We start from the raw sequence: 17,083 nt of genomic DNA, 5'->3' as shown, positions 1-17,083 counted from the left end.
TCTGAACTTGCACCTCATTTATCTCTTTCAAGTGTTTAATGAATTTTCAGCTTCAGCTAATGAATAATGGCAATTTCAGGCCTATTGTCCTATGCAGGGAAATTAATGGCCTAAGGATAGTTTCATACCTAGGAGCAGGGTAGAGATTGCCAAAATGCCAGAATATGCATCTTTTCAGAAGATCTGACATTATCTTCGGATTCGGGGCCTACAGGAAAGATGAGGAGAGACTGTTCAGTAGGGCCTGTTGTGAAAGGACAAGGGGTAATGGTTTTAAAATAGAGGGAGGTAGATTTAGATTAGATATAGGAAAATTTTTTTACAATGAGGGTGGTGGAACACTGGAACAGGTTGCCCAGAGAGGTGGTGGATGCCCCATCCCTGGAAACATTCAAGGCCAGGCTGGAGGGGACTCTGAGCAACCTGATCTGGTTGGGGATGCTCCTTGCAGGGGGATTGGACTAGATGACCTTTGAAGGTCCCTTCCAACTCTAACCATTCTATGATTCTATGATTCATTCCAGCCAGTAAACAGCCCACATTCACAAAGAACATTGAACGCATAACACACATATCCTTTGGGGATAAAAAGTGAGCAAAAATCGTCTACCTTCACCTACTCTGCCCTTTAGGTTTCCCCAACAGGTCCTGTTTGTCCATGCAGAAATTTTGACCAGGGTTAAAAGCTTTTAATTGCTACCAGTGTATTAATGATACATAAAAGAAATGTGGGAGCTAAATCCTTTCTTCAAAGATGTCCTGAAATAAGGTAGATTAATGGATAGGAAGGAGGAAACTTCCAAACACAAGAACTTGGCATAAAGAACATTTTGTCATCACCATTTTTTATTAGAAAAGGAGCTGTGAATACATGTTTCCACCAGCTCCTACTTCCACAGAGTAGGAAAAAGCAACTCACAGTGGTAGCTGTGGCTTCAGTTGGTTTTGGCATTTAAGACCAAGTAAAGAAGTTTAAAGCAAAGCATACACATGATATGGATGTATACTATAACACCTACTAACTTGACCCCAGTACTTGAAAAGACAGAAATGCACTTGGAGAATAGAAGTATACTCTTCTTACTAGCCAAACCTGGAGCAAATGCGCTTTACTTCTCTTACCCACCCAAAGTGACTGATTTCCATTTCTCAACTGCCTCTCAAAGGTGTAGCTAAAGTAAAATACTGAGAAATAAAAACTGTGGTTTTCAGTCACAGAAGTAGGAATATATATTTAAAATCAATAGTTTAGTAAAAAAAAAAAAATTTTACCTGAAAACAGAGGGTTTTTTAAACCTAATCTGCTAAAAGTTGATGGTTACCTTGTCTTCAACTTCTTATTCAAATTACCATGACTTACATCTCACTTCTACTTATGAATACAAAATGTGCAGTATTGAGAGAACCAGTATGTTAATTTTGGTTTTAGACAGCGGGATGAGATAAAGACATCTTATCAAATGCATAATGGCAAATACATAACATGCCATATCCTAACATGGCGAGATATGAGACGTGTAGGACTTAATAGCTCATCCTTGTCTGTTGCTGGAGGTGCGTCCCAGACTGCTGTAACATGTCCATGTAAGATCTGATGTTGTCGCTAGAAAAGATGGAATAAATTGCTTTTAGAGAAATTTTCCAAAATTAATTTAAAGATCCTGTCAGCAGCTCTAGGCTTCAAATTTGCAAGCTTTTGCAAACGTTATCTTCTGGAAATACAGACCCTGAACCAGAATCCTGCCAATGCTGTGTAGGCTTGCTGTTCTTGGCCATCTCAGAAATATAATTAATCACGATCAATAAGGTTGAAAAACATTGTTTTACTTTATCCATAATGTTTTCTGTAACTTCTAACTTGATGTCTTTTCTGCTGTATGCCTTCATAAATGCTCTGCATGTTAATTTCTGTCATGTTAGCATTGGGAGATTCATTTCAGTCTGGGCATAAACCAGCCTCACTCTGAAATCATAAACATGCTTCAGTGGGAGTGGCTGCAAATGTGTTTCTGTAAACTGGCTCTAATCCTGTCATATGACAATCATAAGGATTATCATTCTGGAGGCATAACTCATCTTGCAGTATGCCTGGCAGCTGTCAGGATCACAGATTTCAGACACATGTATTGGACAACTAATAATTAGATGCAGTTAGGCATTTTCTATCTGAATAATTTTTCTGATGGAAAAGACAGGGTGGGTTTTTTTCCAGAAAACTGAGTAAAGTGTCTTCAGGTAATTTCAGATTTGTCATAAGGCAGAAGTGATTGCTGCTAGCACAGAAAGCTGCTGCCCATATCAGTATTAGAAATTGTGAGAGAATGTCCTGGTGCTTCCTTCCAGTCACCCAAGGGCACCAGCTGAAGGCTTGGCAAGAGGGCAGGGAAATCAGAGCTCTTAGCTATTCTCTTCTACTTTGCTTCTGCTCAGAGTGAGTGAAACTGGCATCACCCTTCAGGTGGAAAAGTTCTAGAAAGCTCAATCTGAGAGTCTCTAGATCAAATTCTTGTATTACAAAAAAAAAAGTGCTTTTCAAAAGCCACATTTCAAAATGAAACTTCATGCTCACTTTCAAAAAGAAAGCTACTTTTAAGTCAGCAAAATTCAAAGTATATTATGAGAACAAGTTTACCCATTTTCCTATTGGTGGTTAGTCAGACTGATCAGATTGCTAAGTCTTAGTAACTATTTTTAAGCCTGAAAGTTGAAGTTGTATGAATTTAGTTCTACCCACTCCTGTCCATTTCAAAGGACTACAGTATCTTCGCATGAAAAGTGTTTCGCAGGAACAACCTGTGTATTCTGCATTGTGCTTGTCAAACTGAATCATTTAGCCATTGTTCCCTAAATTTGACAAAATTGTGTCCCAAAAATGTGTCCATTTTAGCACAGTCCTAAACAATTTCTCTATGGCAATTTGAGACACTTCATTTCATGTACTTGTGTGCTGATCTATAAATACTGTTTTTACCAACTGCTATGTCTCATTCTCTGTTTTCTTCACCAGAGGTTTTATTCTACACTGAATAGTTTTGTAACTGAAATAGATGCGGGTTTTTATCTTTTTTTTCTCCTCAGGAATTGCTTTCTGTCTGCTTTTTAAATCAACTATGTAGGATATATTGCTGCAGTTTAGCTTCTGTGTACTTTTAAAAAGATATATATTCTTTATGCTTTTAATGAATTCTTCCAAAGCATGCTTAAAAAAAAAAAGAACTTGGCACAATAAAAGGACTGTATTTAAATAGCTATAAAACTTGGACATTAAAAACAAATCTTTAATTTTCCAAGATGTCTCTTATAATCGGGTTTGTTAATGTGTCAAGTTATGCCAGTAGGACCCAATTTGCAGCACTCTTATATTGGTCAGTTTTACTTCGGTACAGGCATGTGTTCTGAGGCTATCAAATGCTCTGTTGAGAAACTCCATCGTACCTGGCAATCGAAGGATCAAAGGCAAAAGAACCCAAGTCCATGTAGTATTGTGCTGTGTCTCTCAAAGCTGTCCATGATTCGCTAACCTGAAGTAGGTCAAAACAGAAGAGAACATTCTGAGCTTCGATACTGGATAAATACAGTGTGTGACTACTGAGCAACCTTGCCTACATTGATAAATCAGAGAGATTTCCTCCCTTGCCCCAAAAGATTACTGCCATGTGTTAATCCCACACCTGTACTTTCTTTTTTTTCAATAGATGCTGCAAGATGATGGAAGAAAATACCTGCTCAGCCACAGTGTATCCCCATGCATTCTGGCTGCTGCTTGGGTCCCAGTAGTTCTGAGAATATGGTATCTGTCGTTTAAGTCGTATAAACTGATTTGCTGATTCTTCTGTCAGAAAAGGTGCTCCAAGAACACCTGAAATGGAAGCTGAGAAACATTTGTAGTATCAGAAAAATATTTTAGAATGTGCACTTCAGAAAACCATTTATACCCATGGAGTATGTCTTTGACCCCGTAGTTTGTTTAACAGGAATCAAAGATATTTCTACCAAAGTAAGTAAAGTTATAATCAAATTAAGGCACTAATTTATTTTTAATACAAGATTTTGTGACTGAAAACAACCTTATATTGGAATTGCACTAGCCTCAGGTGTCCTGAGAAGCCTAAAGTTTTTTTTTTTTAAATTGCTAAACCTACCTATGAATTTAACTTCACTTTCTAAACCTCCTGGTTTAGATGTAGTATTTATTCTCATTAGCAGCAGCACAGAAATTGCATGCATAGAAATTACTCTATGAGCATAAGATATTCCTGCATTTCTAGGGGGAAATCTGAGAATGTCAAATGTTTGCTTTCATGCACAATGCTCAGCTGAATCCAGTTCACTTGCTGTTATTGCTGGCTTTGCTGATCATCCACAATATGGTTGCTCTTTAGTTTTTTAAATAGAAGAAAACTTACACTGAATGCATATAGGTAGCAGATATGTGAGCTAGAGCATTTGCTGCTCCTTTTCACTTTGTTTCTTTTCAAAGCCAAAAAAATGCTTGAAAAGAAGGTGAGAAAATATTTGATTATACAGTAACGAACAAAAAAAAAAAAAAAAAGAAGTGAAGGTGGTTGTAATCTTCGCTTTTAACAGAGACATGAAATAGTACTTTAGAAAATGTACTTAGCAAGCAATAGTCCCAGTAGTTCCTTCCTGCTTCAGTTTCTTCAGATTCCAAGTTACTATAATCAGAAACTGGAGCCAGGAATTTTGAGGCAGGGAGTGTTCAAGGAATATCATCTTTAAAAATGTTAACAACTCCATGGAAAATCCTAAGTTCAGACATTCAGTGTAAAGAGTTTTCTTGTGTAAACTGCTCTCTCCCTTAGGGAACTGAGGAATAGCTATTTCTGTATTTCAGAAAACAAGATTTTGGCTTGGGAAGAAGAAAAATATATTTCTTGCATTTGTCTACTAAGCTGCTAGACTTCTGTTCCAGAGCTGGACAAGATAAAATTAAGCTCATGCCAAATTTCATTATTTCTCTAGCAATTTGCTGTTGTCCAGGAGAAAATATACAAGCTGTTAACTTCTCTTTAGTGAATTTGGGGTTGGGGTTTTTTTTGTATTAAATATTTTGTAAGCTCATTATTACATTTCTGGACTGAGATAACAGAACTGGGATCAGAAATTGGCTTGGTAACAGGCTTCACTTTCGTTTAAATGCACATGTAGTTAGTAAGGGCCATTAAACATTAAATTTTATCACCAATATGTGCTCTGGACTTCCAGCTTCACAGTCAGCTAGAAAAACAGCATTAAGCAGCTCTGTTTTTTGTGTTTCTTTTCCCCGCTGCCAGCATCTTCAGAAAAATGACCCTGTCATTCCTCTGGTGGGACAGTGAGGTGTTGTCTTGACTACTGTGGTGCAGAGTCCTGCGTCTTAAGGATATTAACTTTCAATTTTTAATAAACAATCTGCTCTGGCTGCACCTGTATCCAATGAGAAATGTCATCCTTAACCATACTGAATATTCACTTTGACTAAAGTGCACTTTCCCGCTCCGAGGGGAGGCAGGGATGTCAGCTCTGCTCTTGGCTTCTTTTGTCACTGTTGACACCCAGACCTTGTTCTCCTCTGGCTGCTATCTCAAATCCTTCAGCACCCAGGAGCCATCTCTGCAGGGCTTGTCCCTAGCTGCTGGAGCACTCCAAAGATGGATAAGAACCAGAGGAAAATCAAGCTAATCATTCATGCTTAGCTCATCCTCTCTTCATCTTACTGCAAGGATCCTCATACATCTCTGAACAGGCCAAACATCATTCACCTCCAGAACTCTAGTGAGATAATTTCTAGTGAAATCAGAAATAGTCCTGTTGGCTTTTCACCAGGACTAAACAAACAAGCAGGGTTATACGTTTTCTTGCGCTCTGGCAGAGCTCAGAGGAAGGAAGGTCTTCAAGCTCTAATGTAGACCTGGGAGCATCATACCGGATGTCTCCATCCGAGTACCCCCTCTGACAGCGTATAGTCTTCAGCAAATAACCTATGTCTCCCCTCAATTTAAGCTCCTCAGACTGGGTGTAATTTCTCCCTGCCTTTTGAATGGCTTAGTAAAAGATTGTGGAAGAGTTTGTTGCTCAGGTAGGTGTTTTATAAACACAGACTATTCCTGAAGGACTGCAGCTCTCCATCTTGCAGAAGACTAGCATGGAAACCAGGAGAATGGAGTTCCGGAGCACCTGGGCGTGAGACTGAGACTACAGGGAGTCGGAAGCAGGTGGGTAATATTAATGAAATGGCTCACAGTGCATAAAGTTGAGCTCAAAAAAAAAAAAAAGAATAATTTCAAATTGTAGTGAAACAAAGTTAGCTCACTGTGAAGAGCAGTCAGACATTACATGTTGATCTTTTTATTCAATACTGGTTTCCCCCTTTTCTCTTAGAAAATATGTTATGGGAAAAGTGCATTTAGGGATGTCGTAGTTCAGCCCTGATCGGGACCAGACTACGCAGTCTCTCTCTCACTCCCCCCACCCTCCGAGAGAATAGAGGGATATAATATAAGAAAAACAGCTCGAGGTTTGAGATAAGGACAGGAAGAAATCCTTAAAGTTACTGTTACGGGCAAAACAGACTCGACTTGGGGGAAACTATTCATTTATTTCTAAAACTAGCAGGAGAATGAGACAGGGAACAAGATAACCTCCCCCCACCCCTCCCTCTTCCCGGGCTTAACATTATCTCTACTACCTTCCCCTCCTGAGCAGCACAGGGGGAAAAAGGGAATGGGGGTCGCGGTCAGTTCATCACGTGTTGTTTTACACTGCTACTTTGTCGTCAGGGGAAGAACTCCTCGCATTCCTCCCCTGCTCTGTTGTGGGGTCCCTCCCACGGGCCACAGTCCTTCCTGAAACTGCTCCGGCATGGGTCATCTCTTCCACAGGGTGCAGTCCCTCCAGAACAGCTGCCTCAGCGGGCCCTCCATGGGCCACAGCCTCCTTCAGGCCTCCACCTCCCCCAGTGTGGGGTCCTTCACGGGCTGCAGGTGGATCTCTGCTCCCTCCTTCTTCACTGACCTTGGCATCTGCAGCCGTTCCTCTCAGAAGAAAAATTATTTGCAACAGGCAGGCACATGTCTTTCAGGATCTTTTTACATCCCCCTCTATGCCCCCACTCAGCTGCTTCACATCTTCTCTCTTTTTTTTTTTTTTCTGTTTTCCCCTTCTTAAATACATTATTGCAGAGGTGTTATGGGACATTCTGCTACCAACTGGCTCAGCCTTGGCCAGCAGCAGGTCCGCCCTAGGCCCGGCCGAGTCCACTGAACAAAGGGGAGCGACTTCTAGCAGTTTCCTACAGAAGCTACGACCTTAGCCCTCCCCCCCGCTCCCCCTCCCCCCGCCCCAAACAAAACCAGAACAGGATTAATGGGCCCAAGGGAAAATAAGTGGAATGTGTCTGGGGAATTAAACTATTACAGGGGCTGTATCAGCTGTTACCAGTTAGAGCGTTTCCTTTCATCATCTCTTTAAGATTTCACTTACTGTTCTCATATGAAGAGCAAATTATAGAAAAACTTGGCTGGTTTTAGCAAGCATATGCTTAGCTCATGTAATTATTGCCTTCAGGAGGTAGTTTTGCCTATCCTGTACACCTAAATAGATTGTCCAGAGGGAAAACTATTAGTAAGCATTAGTGCTATGGTGCCTCTGAGCATCTCATTTTGGATTAGTGTGAACTGGTATAAGACTAAACTTGAGAGAGAGAAGATGGTGGTAGAACCTTGTCATCTTTGTCAAAATAGTGAATGTGTACTTAAACTAACATTGACTATAGAAATACCCCCTGATTATGAAAAAGGCATATCAAGGAGCTTGGAAAGTCAAAGTGATATAAAAAAAGTATTACAGTATAGCAAGCAAACTGCACTTAAAATATAAAATCAACCTGCATAGATTTTTAATTATTGTGCATTAAAATCTCTTCATACTAGACTCAAATGGAAGCTTAACTCTATTGTGCAAGGATAGATTTCTAGAAAGCAAGATATTTAGCTGGATGCAACTGCAAAATCTTCCTAGGAAGACATCTTTTTCTATCAGCTGAATTTGCAATGACCCACTTCATCACACAGTCACAGAGGTGAGTATGGGATTAAATTTTGACACCTCTGCCTGCTTAGGCACCTATTTAATCTATATGCTTTTTCTTTTTTAAAAGCTAAGCAGTACGAGCCACTGTGTGCTTAGTAGTCTTTGGGGGGAGCAGGCAAGCCACTATTTGCATGTCTAATGGTAGAGTTAAACAATAAGAAGACAAACCTTTAAGCTTGCTTTAGTATAAGACATGCTTCCTTGCACCACAGGGAGCCTTTTTTGTCTAGATCAGCAGTATTGTGTAACTGGTGAGGAGCAATCTCAAGGTTTGGGACTAAAATTTATCCCTGGTGTGCATCTACCACAGGGAAAAGTGGTTTATGTCTGATTTGCTGTGAGATTTACAAAAAAATTTGACAATTCCTTAGCAACACCTCAGTCTCTGTGCACATTGTCATATAAACTGGAGCTATTCATTTCTCTCCTTAGTTTCTGAAGACTACTGCAAGTTTCTGACAACTTGAAAACCTATTGCTGAAGTTATTTATATCAATGGAATTTAAATGTCAAAAGTTGGCTCCTTTCCTTTTACTCTAATAACTCTTCTTATTATCAGCTTTGGTGATTGTCTGGTCAAAATGTCAGCTCACAGGAGTAAGGCTGCCGGTCTTATCAGCGCTTTAGGACAGAGCCTGGACGGAGGCTAAACTTGGACAGAGCTAAACTTCAACCTTGGACACTTTAACCTTGCTGGGGTGGCTGGTGCTGACGTGTTGGGAACTTTGAAAAAGTAAATCAAATGCTGCAGCTCAGGTGTGTTTCTTAAGGTCAGAAATGAGCCAGAACGGACACTGCCTCACCATGCTTCAGCTGTCTAACTTTCTAAATCCAGAAAAGATTCACAAAGCCAGACCCCAAGGCTCAGTTTGAGTATTCAGCATACCACAGCTCAACAGTGCGAGCACTAAAAGAAAAGTGTGGAAGAAGCTGGTTTTATCTTCAGTAAAGTATTTCTCTAGGTTACGTGGCACTCCATGTAAATCAAGATGTGTTTATCTGTCAGTACTTTGCACACATGAGTGAACTGTGGCAGGGATAGACTTTTGGATTCTGCAGGCCACCCCTGGGCCACGTGTCACCTTTTCTCAGTTGAAAAGTACATTATATTAAAGTCAAACACTTGCATGTTCCTTTTTCACATGGTGAGAAAGAAATGTGCATATGCACATTGGGTAGGTATACCAAAGTGTTTAGATGGTAACAGGCCTTAAGAAAAAATCAAATCAGCTAGATTTGCTAATATCTGTTGATAGCAAAATTTAGAGTCACTGATCATTAAGTGCTTCAACACCGTTCTTATCATCCAGTCTTTGAAATTTTGGTATAATCTGTTTATTTTTAAAACTTGAAGTACAGTAGTCTCTATTCTTTGACAATTCTTAATGTTACAGCACAGGACACAAGAGCTCTCTGGTTCAAGAGACGAGATCTCAGTCATTAGCAGTCATTAGAGCTACAGCATCTGCCTCATTCCCTCATCAGCAAAGGCAGACAAGTTACAGACACTTAATGCTGAATTAGCTATTGAACATGTTGCTGGTGTGATGCCAGGGGTCAGGAAAGTTGTCAGGTATGGGTAGCAAGGGCAGCAAGGCAATTTGGCAGAAATCCTAGATAATCCTAGGGAAGGAATTACTTCTCCTGCAGCAAAGTATTTAAAAAAAAAAAAAAAAAGCTTTGGTCCATTGGTCCTGCTCAGTGGATCCTGGTGAAATATCCTTCCTAAATTCATACATGGACATCAGTTTAAGCTTGAGTGAATGAGCAAGGCACCCCAATCAGACTTCTGAGAGACTTCAGTAATGATCCCAGTGCTAGGACACCACACTATTGGATCTCATCCCTTGCTGCTACACTCTGCAGAGGCTGAAGAAAGTGTCCAGAAAAGCATATTCCCAGAGATGTGAAGATGGTTTATTACAGGAAGTGATTTATAGCAGAGTTGAGGGTGTGAAGTGTCAGGTTCTCATTAGTGAGTCTTACAGCCTCTGTTTTAATTCACCACCACCTTGATCATTGCTGAAAGGATTCGCAATTAATGAAAAACTGAACTGTTTGTGATCAATGAAACTTTTAAGAGCTCATTAAAAATCAGTAATAAATAGTTCTTCCTGCCTTTTGATCAAAGGAACCTTGGAAAGAGGGCAAACAAGGCTGTTGGGAAAGACAGAGACATAAGGGAGATGAAAGCAAAGGTAAGTCTTCCAAAAGGAAAGGCAGAAGGCTGCTGTGCTCCTGGCTTGGCTTCAGGTGACACTGCTTGTTTCCTGATGGCCTTTAATAGCAAGGAGGTGAGGTTCATGAAGACAATGAGTACCCAGGAATAGTCCAAACTCAGGTGTACAACAGATCAGGAAGGGCAAATAAGGAGAAGGGAAGGTTTCTAGGTAAGTTCTAACATGCAGAAGAGAGAAAGGTCCTTTCCATCTCCTTTCCTCCCTGCAGAGCCTCACTGCAGCTGAAACTTAGGGTCCTATGACAAGGAAGAGAATTTGGCCCAGAAGAGAGAGTACACCTGACTGTGGTTCCAATTCACAAAACATCTTTTTAAATTAATTAATTAATTAGTAAGCATTGGCTAATTCTGTCTGCCTCATTTTACCCTAGTTGTTCACATCATGTATTTACTGTATATGTGTTGGGGCACTCAGGTTTAAGAAATGTTTGTAATGCATGGATGTGGATGCAGCATCTTTTCATGATGTGAGCAATCACCTGAGAAGTCAACAGTCACTGCCTGGGTGGTTTGTTCTAATTTAGTGAGGAACAAATTAATCTCACAGCACGTGCATCACTGATCATTGACTGTGCTGCTTTGGGATGAGCATTCATTCAGCCTTGCTGATGCTGCAGCTCTGCCCCATCCGTTTTCACTCTGCTCCAAGTTTCACAGGGTGAGTCTTGATTTTATGTGCCCTGGTTGCAGGGTGCTATGAAGATTCAATGACCAGACAGCCTGAGAGCTTTAAAAAAAAAAAATCAGTCTCCTTAAGCAATTCAAACCAAACATCCTAGAAATCACTTGTGAAATGGATCATTTTGGGTCCTTAAAAATGCATGTGAAATGTCCATGTTTCTTAGAAACAATAAATGTAGAGATCAGAGTAATGCTTGGAGAAGATTATAGAAAAAAAACAGCATTAAGCTCTTTCTACAATTTTAACAGTTCAGGGAATCATCCTGCAAGAATGCCTTTTGGTCAGGAATGTGTCCTTGTTCCTCATACCTGAGGGGTTCAGCAGTAGGAGGTTCAAAAGTAGTCATGAGGAGCAGAATCAAGACTGTATTTCACAGACTTTGCTACACAGTCTTGTGCTCGCCCACTCTCCCATATGTCCCTGTCCCCGCTGCAGTGATTTCCAGTTAATTCTCTTCCATCAGTGCTATTCCGGCAGTAGCATGGGGATTTTTGCCAGCTAACTATTTAACAAGCCAGAAGGGAATGACACGAGACAGGGTACCAGGCACTTACCTGTAAACAGCAGAGCAGACACCAAAATTTGAAACATTTTCAGAGACATGGCAAATTATCCAGAAAGTGATTCCTTTGTAAAGCGGAGGCAGCCATACAGTTTTATACTTTGTTATCTTTAGGTTATAAATCATTGACCAAATACCTCTAAATTGTTGGCGCAGGCAGAGGGCAGGGTACAGTGCTTAGTGCAGGTTTGTCCTGTATACCTCTGTTTGTACACTTTGGACTTTGCAAGCTGAGCCTCTAATGAGCCATAATGACTCATTGTAGTGTGGCTATATTAACTTCTGCATAAGCTTTATGATGCAAAACAGCACGCTGGGCTTGTTCTGTGTGCACTGAACAGGCAGGTGTCAGCGAGTCAGTCTTCTGCATGATTGTCTTCCCCTCGCTGCAGTAATGGACCTGGGCGGTTTGTAGTCTGATGTGAATAGGAATGGTGGGAAATGGCGTTTGAATCCATCTGCTCTGAGAGCAGTGCCTGGGATATTTTGGCTGTATAATGCTTGAGCTGAGGAAAATAAACCTATGATAAAACCTACCGAGGAAGCACTAGGACAGGGAAGAAGAGACTGAGTTGGACTCCTGCTCTGAACCAGGCACAGGTCACAGGATCTCCTGTTGCCTTCTGCTGCTGTCAGAACTCTGTAGGCTGTGGAACACTGTGAGTTAAAGCTGTTTTACCATTCCCACCTCTTCAGCTGAACATTGCCTTTTTATTGTAGAGCTCAGTGTCAGTAACAGTTGTCTTGCTGCAAACCAGTTCATCTTCATAAACTCACCTACGCTGAGGTCAGCAGACCACAGAAAAGTTGAGCTTTGTCACACGTTGAGGTGAACTTATTTGCAGTTCACCAGCACAGGCGTGGTGTCCTCAAAGCCCTTTGCGTCAGGGAATTAGACCTTGCTGACGTTACAGGTCAGGGACCAGACTCCATGCTGATGGGCAGTAGTACTTCATTCCTGCCTTCATAGTGAGAACCATCCAGTCTAGACAGTGGATGGAGTAAAGGCTTTTTGGAAAGTAAAAGAGCATTTAGTTATGTAATTAGAGAGCCTTATAGATTTTGCCATTACACATGGGTGGGCAGGAGGGGACACTATTGAACAGCAGGTCTAAAAATTGAATTCTTACCCTTGCAGTAGATCGCTTCAAAACTATAGTATTACTTTAGCATTCTGATAAAAAAAAAAATCAGCCAACTCCACCTAGCAAATTATGCATGGTGGCAGGTGCTATGCACTCTGGTGCCATGTTTACAATAAATATTAATTATCCAGACTTAGGATCTGCTTTCCCCATCTCTGAGCTGCTAAATTAAATGTTAGATGTCAGCATTTTTGTGCATTAGCATAGAAGTTGTAAGGAATGGGACATTTGCCAATAGGTGACACAGATGTCTGTGACAGATAAGCTATCAAGAACTGTAGATTCTCCTGAAATATGTTCTAGGAGAGCACACTGCAGGTATCCTTTTATCTCGCAAACTTTTCTAGGCCATCCTCTCCAGCCTCTTCCACACTTCTCTCTTACATGAACCTGCCTTTCTATCGTGTTTCCCTCCCACAGGTTTTTCCTCCCGTTTCCTAGTACGGTGTATGGAATAATGTGTTGGCACATCCTTTTATATTTATTTCACCTACCTTTTCTTTAATGTGCAGTCTGATCATAGACAAAACTGCTAGTTATAAGGTCTAGGCCAAAAGAGACGTAGCAGCCAATAAGACTTCACTGCTACCTGGGAACTGATCACAGGGAGGCATGCTGGACCAGCAACACAGATTCAAGACACCTACTCCTCCTATCTCATCTTACAAAGCAAGAGGATGGGATGAGGAAGTTTTTTCATAGGAACAGGAGGAGTTGAAAAAATGCTAAAATGGTCAGGCAGAGGCTACAGATCCCAACTGCCCCTGCATGTCTAGCATTCAGGCTCCCAGAACTTGAAAACTCATCCTTGTTTTTGCAGTTTCTAAGTAAAACTTGTCACATGCTAGAGAATGCGACTTGCTTATATCCTTTACTGATGAAACCTTGATGCTGTTTTAGGGGTAGTCCTCATTGAGAGACACAGAAAGTCTGCTGGTGAGGCCACAAAACACAATGGGGACACTGTAGTGTCTGAACTCAGGCTCTAAGTTCAGGAGAGCGCAAGGCTTTCTCCACTGTAGAGTGGGACAGTGGTCAAGCCAGCTTAAGTGATGATACATGACCTGGGAAGCAGTCAAACTGCAGACAGCAAGTCCACTTGGACATATAGATCCATGACACCAAACACTTATCCTGCTTTGCTTTGTTTCATCCCTTATCCTGCCACCCTCACTCTCTTGTCTGATTTTGGTCTCGCTTTTGTCCCCTGCTCTTTCTTCTCCAGCCTGCCCAACGCTACCTTCTTCCCCTGAGATTTGTCTTCTCTCTTGCTGGATGCTCTGCAATTTCACAGAAAATGATGCTATGCTCATAAAACCCAACTTCTTTAGATTGAAGAATTTATAAGTCTCTCATTAGGAGGGTGGGTTTCCAGTGCAATTTCCCTTTCCTCCTCATGTGTGTCCTGCTTCCCACATCTATGCAGGCACACAGCTGTCAGGTTCACCTCTGTCCTGTCTCCTACCCCAGTCCTGCTACTGCCCAGTCCCACCTCTATTCAGAATAGCCAGTCTTTTTCCTGAAGCTCTGTAAAGTATATTTAGTCTGGGGGTTGCATATACCCAGATGGCTCACATACAAAAACTTTTAGGAGACTGATGCGTTCTTAGCTGTTCTTTGAAGGCATTATATAGGCAATCTGGAGATCACTAAAAACCCATGAAAAGCATGAATGTGTTCATTGAATGTCGAATTTTAGCTGTTAATCACGAACAGATATGCAGGCTGCAGTTTTATGGAAGATTTAGAACTTGGCCCAACGGCTCAAATTTTCATATGGAGGAATGACTCATCGTATCATTTTCAATATGATGCCCTCCCTCTCTTGTCAAATTTTTATTCGCTACATTAAAGCATGGAAAGCTTCTTCAAAGGAGTTGTCACCAGAATACTCAGTGCAAGTTAAACTTCCCTCCACACATCCTTGTCTCGCAGGCATAGCTGAGAGATTGGCTGAAATTCTTCCAAAAAAAAAAATCAGCCTAAGGCAGACACCTGACATATTTTAAAAGAATAATAATTTAAAAATTCAGACCAAATGATAAAAGTTTAATGGAGTTACAGGCAAGTGAAAGTAAGATTATATGAAGAGATATTTCAGGCAATGGAACCAGCCTTATCAATAAGGTGTAAGGTAGGTAGGCTTCAGAGAGCAGAACTCTAAGTTAGGGAAAGATTAGAACATTCTTCCTTTTACATTTAATAATCTTAGACAGTAAATCACTAGTTCTGGGGAAATATCTATGTTTTTCTCCTAGTGGTATCAATTTTTTTTCTTTCAGGAAAAAGAGTAAAAAATCAAAACTGTAGCTGATTTTAGCTGAAACAGGTTAGGAGGAAAAGAGGTTGGGCTCATCTTAAAAATATCTTGGGAAGACAGTGGTCACTGGCTATACAATGAGACCTCTGCCTTCTTGAATAATTTTTCAATGCATTTTTTCACTAGTGAAATAGTTACAAAATGGCTAAATTTTAAAATTCCTGAGAGATAGGGGAGCTGAATATCCTTAAGATTGCTTGTTGTTTCAAGTTCATTGAAATCAGCTAGCATATAAAGTTATTAGGAAGGAGCTAACAGATAGGAAATCATATACATAGCCTGAGTTAGGGAACAAAAAGGAAGATAAAGTTGAACAATTTTGAGCTGGAAAAATCCACATTCTTTTTTCCTCCTTGGCACCTGCTTCACATCTGCATGTGTGTCTCGCAGCAGAAAGCTTAATTCTTTCAGTCCAGTTTTGCCATCTAAGTATAATGCTAATCTCTCAGACTTTGTAAACCGCTATGTAACTGTTGAAAAATGTCATCTTCTTCTGTTATATTTAATATCAAATTCCTCATTTGTTTCACCTTGTCTAACATTTACCAGTTCTGTTTGCTCATCTCTAAGACATCTTTGACTAAAGTGGATGTGCTTATACTAGCATTGAACTTTATTTTTTAAGTATTTTAAAATGCCTGTTGTGTTGCTGTGATACCTTTTTGGAGTACAGATTAGACAAGTGCAAGGTAATATTTAAAGTAACATAAAAGACATGCAAGATGTGTAAAACCTCTCTCATAACAGAGGAAACACGCACAAAAAGCTGTACATCAGGGACAATCTACTGTAAGGACCAGAAATAAGATGTGTATTAGCAGCATAAAGAGCCCAAGAGATTCTTTTACCTTGTCTCCTTGTTATGTTTTGTATTATTCGCCTGAGCAAAGAGGCAGTGCAAGGGCAAGCTTGTGCCACCTCAGTGAAATGGCCGCTGTTCCAGTGGCTACGCCTTCGGGGCATGCCATAAGATATGTCATACTGGGTTAAACGGGAAGCCTGGCATCCTATGCCTGCCTTTGGTCAGCAGAAGAGGTCTAGGCTAAGGAAACAATAGCCATTGCTGTTTCCACCAGCACACCTTCTGTACCACCATAGCAGATTTTCAAGTAGAAACCTGAAGTTTAAAAGAAAAGCACCAAGAATGCCTCATCTTCTACACAATAGGAAGTAAGTGTTCAGAAGGTAAAGTACTGACAGTCTCTTGAAGATTTTTCACATTGCTCCAGTTTGATGTGCAGTCTGATGCCACCATATTTTCTCATTACACTGAGGCAGCTGCATTCAGGTGAATGGGCTGTACCACCAGCCCATTATGGCTGAGGACCTCAAGCCAGAGGCTATATTGTGCCCCACTGCCTCAGAGTAGTGCAAGTCTTGGAAGGCACCTGCCATCAGCCTGGCACTGAGAGTGTGTATCCACACGTGACCTAGGGGCAGCACCCTGGCCGTGGCCGGCACAAGCAGTGCAAAGGAGGATGCCTCTCCAAAGTCACCACCAACACCCCAGGATAGTTAAATGCATCTTGTTGACTAACCCGCCTTTACAAAATTGTGCCCCTTACAGGAATTCATTATCCCCTACCTTTACAAGGTGATAGTGTAAAGGCAATTTATATAAATCTGTGCGCAGTGGAACAGAGCTGAGACCTACAGGGAGGACTAATATGAGCAAGTTAATAGGTCTTTTATTGGCCACTACTTCAAACGCCTAGCATGTTTTGAAGTAATCCTACTAACATACTGTGAGGTATTTAGCACAGCAGGATTGTACACTTTACACCTTCTGGCTTTTAAGTGTGCTTTATTTCAGTTTTTTGTTGCAACCAGCTACAACTCTTGATAAGTCCATATTCGCCTGTCCCAAACAGCACCACCAGTCCAGTCCTGCTGCTCTTACGCTCAAGCACTTTGGTTCACCTTTGTGACTCCTGAGGGCATGAGCGATGCTCTCTTTGGTGGCGCAGAATGCATGAATGCTTTAACTTGCCATGTTTTCCCAGAATGGCACTGTGTAAAAACTTTAGTCTTTCAACGACGCGTA

The 17,083-nt window shown here is 41.0% G+C and overlaps 1 protein-coding gene across 1 annotated transcript; it reads right to left on the bottom strand.

Moving 5' to 3' along the window:
* Positions 1–813: 813 nt before the first annotated feature.
* On the bottom strand, positions 814–11,654 carry C1H3orf85 (chromosome 1 C3orf85 homolog). Its single transcript, XM_086771896.1, has 4 exons — positions 11,567–11,654; positions 3,723–3,871; positions 3,436–3,521; positions 814–1,603 (listed from the first exon to the last, which is right to left on the bottom strand). The coding sequence occupies exons 1-4, from the start codon at positions 11,613–11,615 to the stop codon at positions 1,525–1,527; spliced, it is 363 nt and encodes a 120-aa protein (XP_086628022.1). The 5' UTR covers positions 11,616–11,654; the 3' UTR covers positions 814–1,524.
* Positions 11,655–17,083: the final 5,429 nt, after the last annotated feature.

Source organism: Chlamydotis macqueenii, chromosome 1 (assembly GCF_036417535.1).
Source record: "Chlamydotis macqueenii isolate bChlMac1 chromosome 1, bChlMac1.mat, whole genome shotgun sequence".
Classification (NCBI taxonomy): Eukaryota; Metazoa; Chordata; class Aves; order Otidiformes; family Otididae; genus Chlamydotis; species Chlamydotis macqueenii.
Note: the sequence above shows the minus strand (reverse complement) of the source record. Positions and strands in the feature narration are given on the sequence as shown.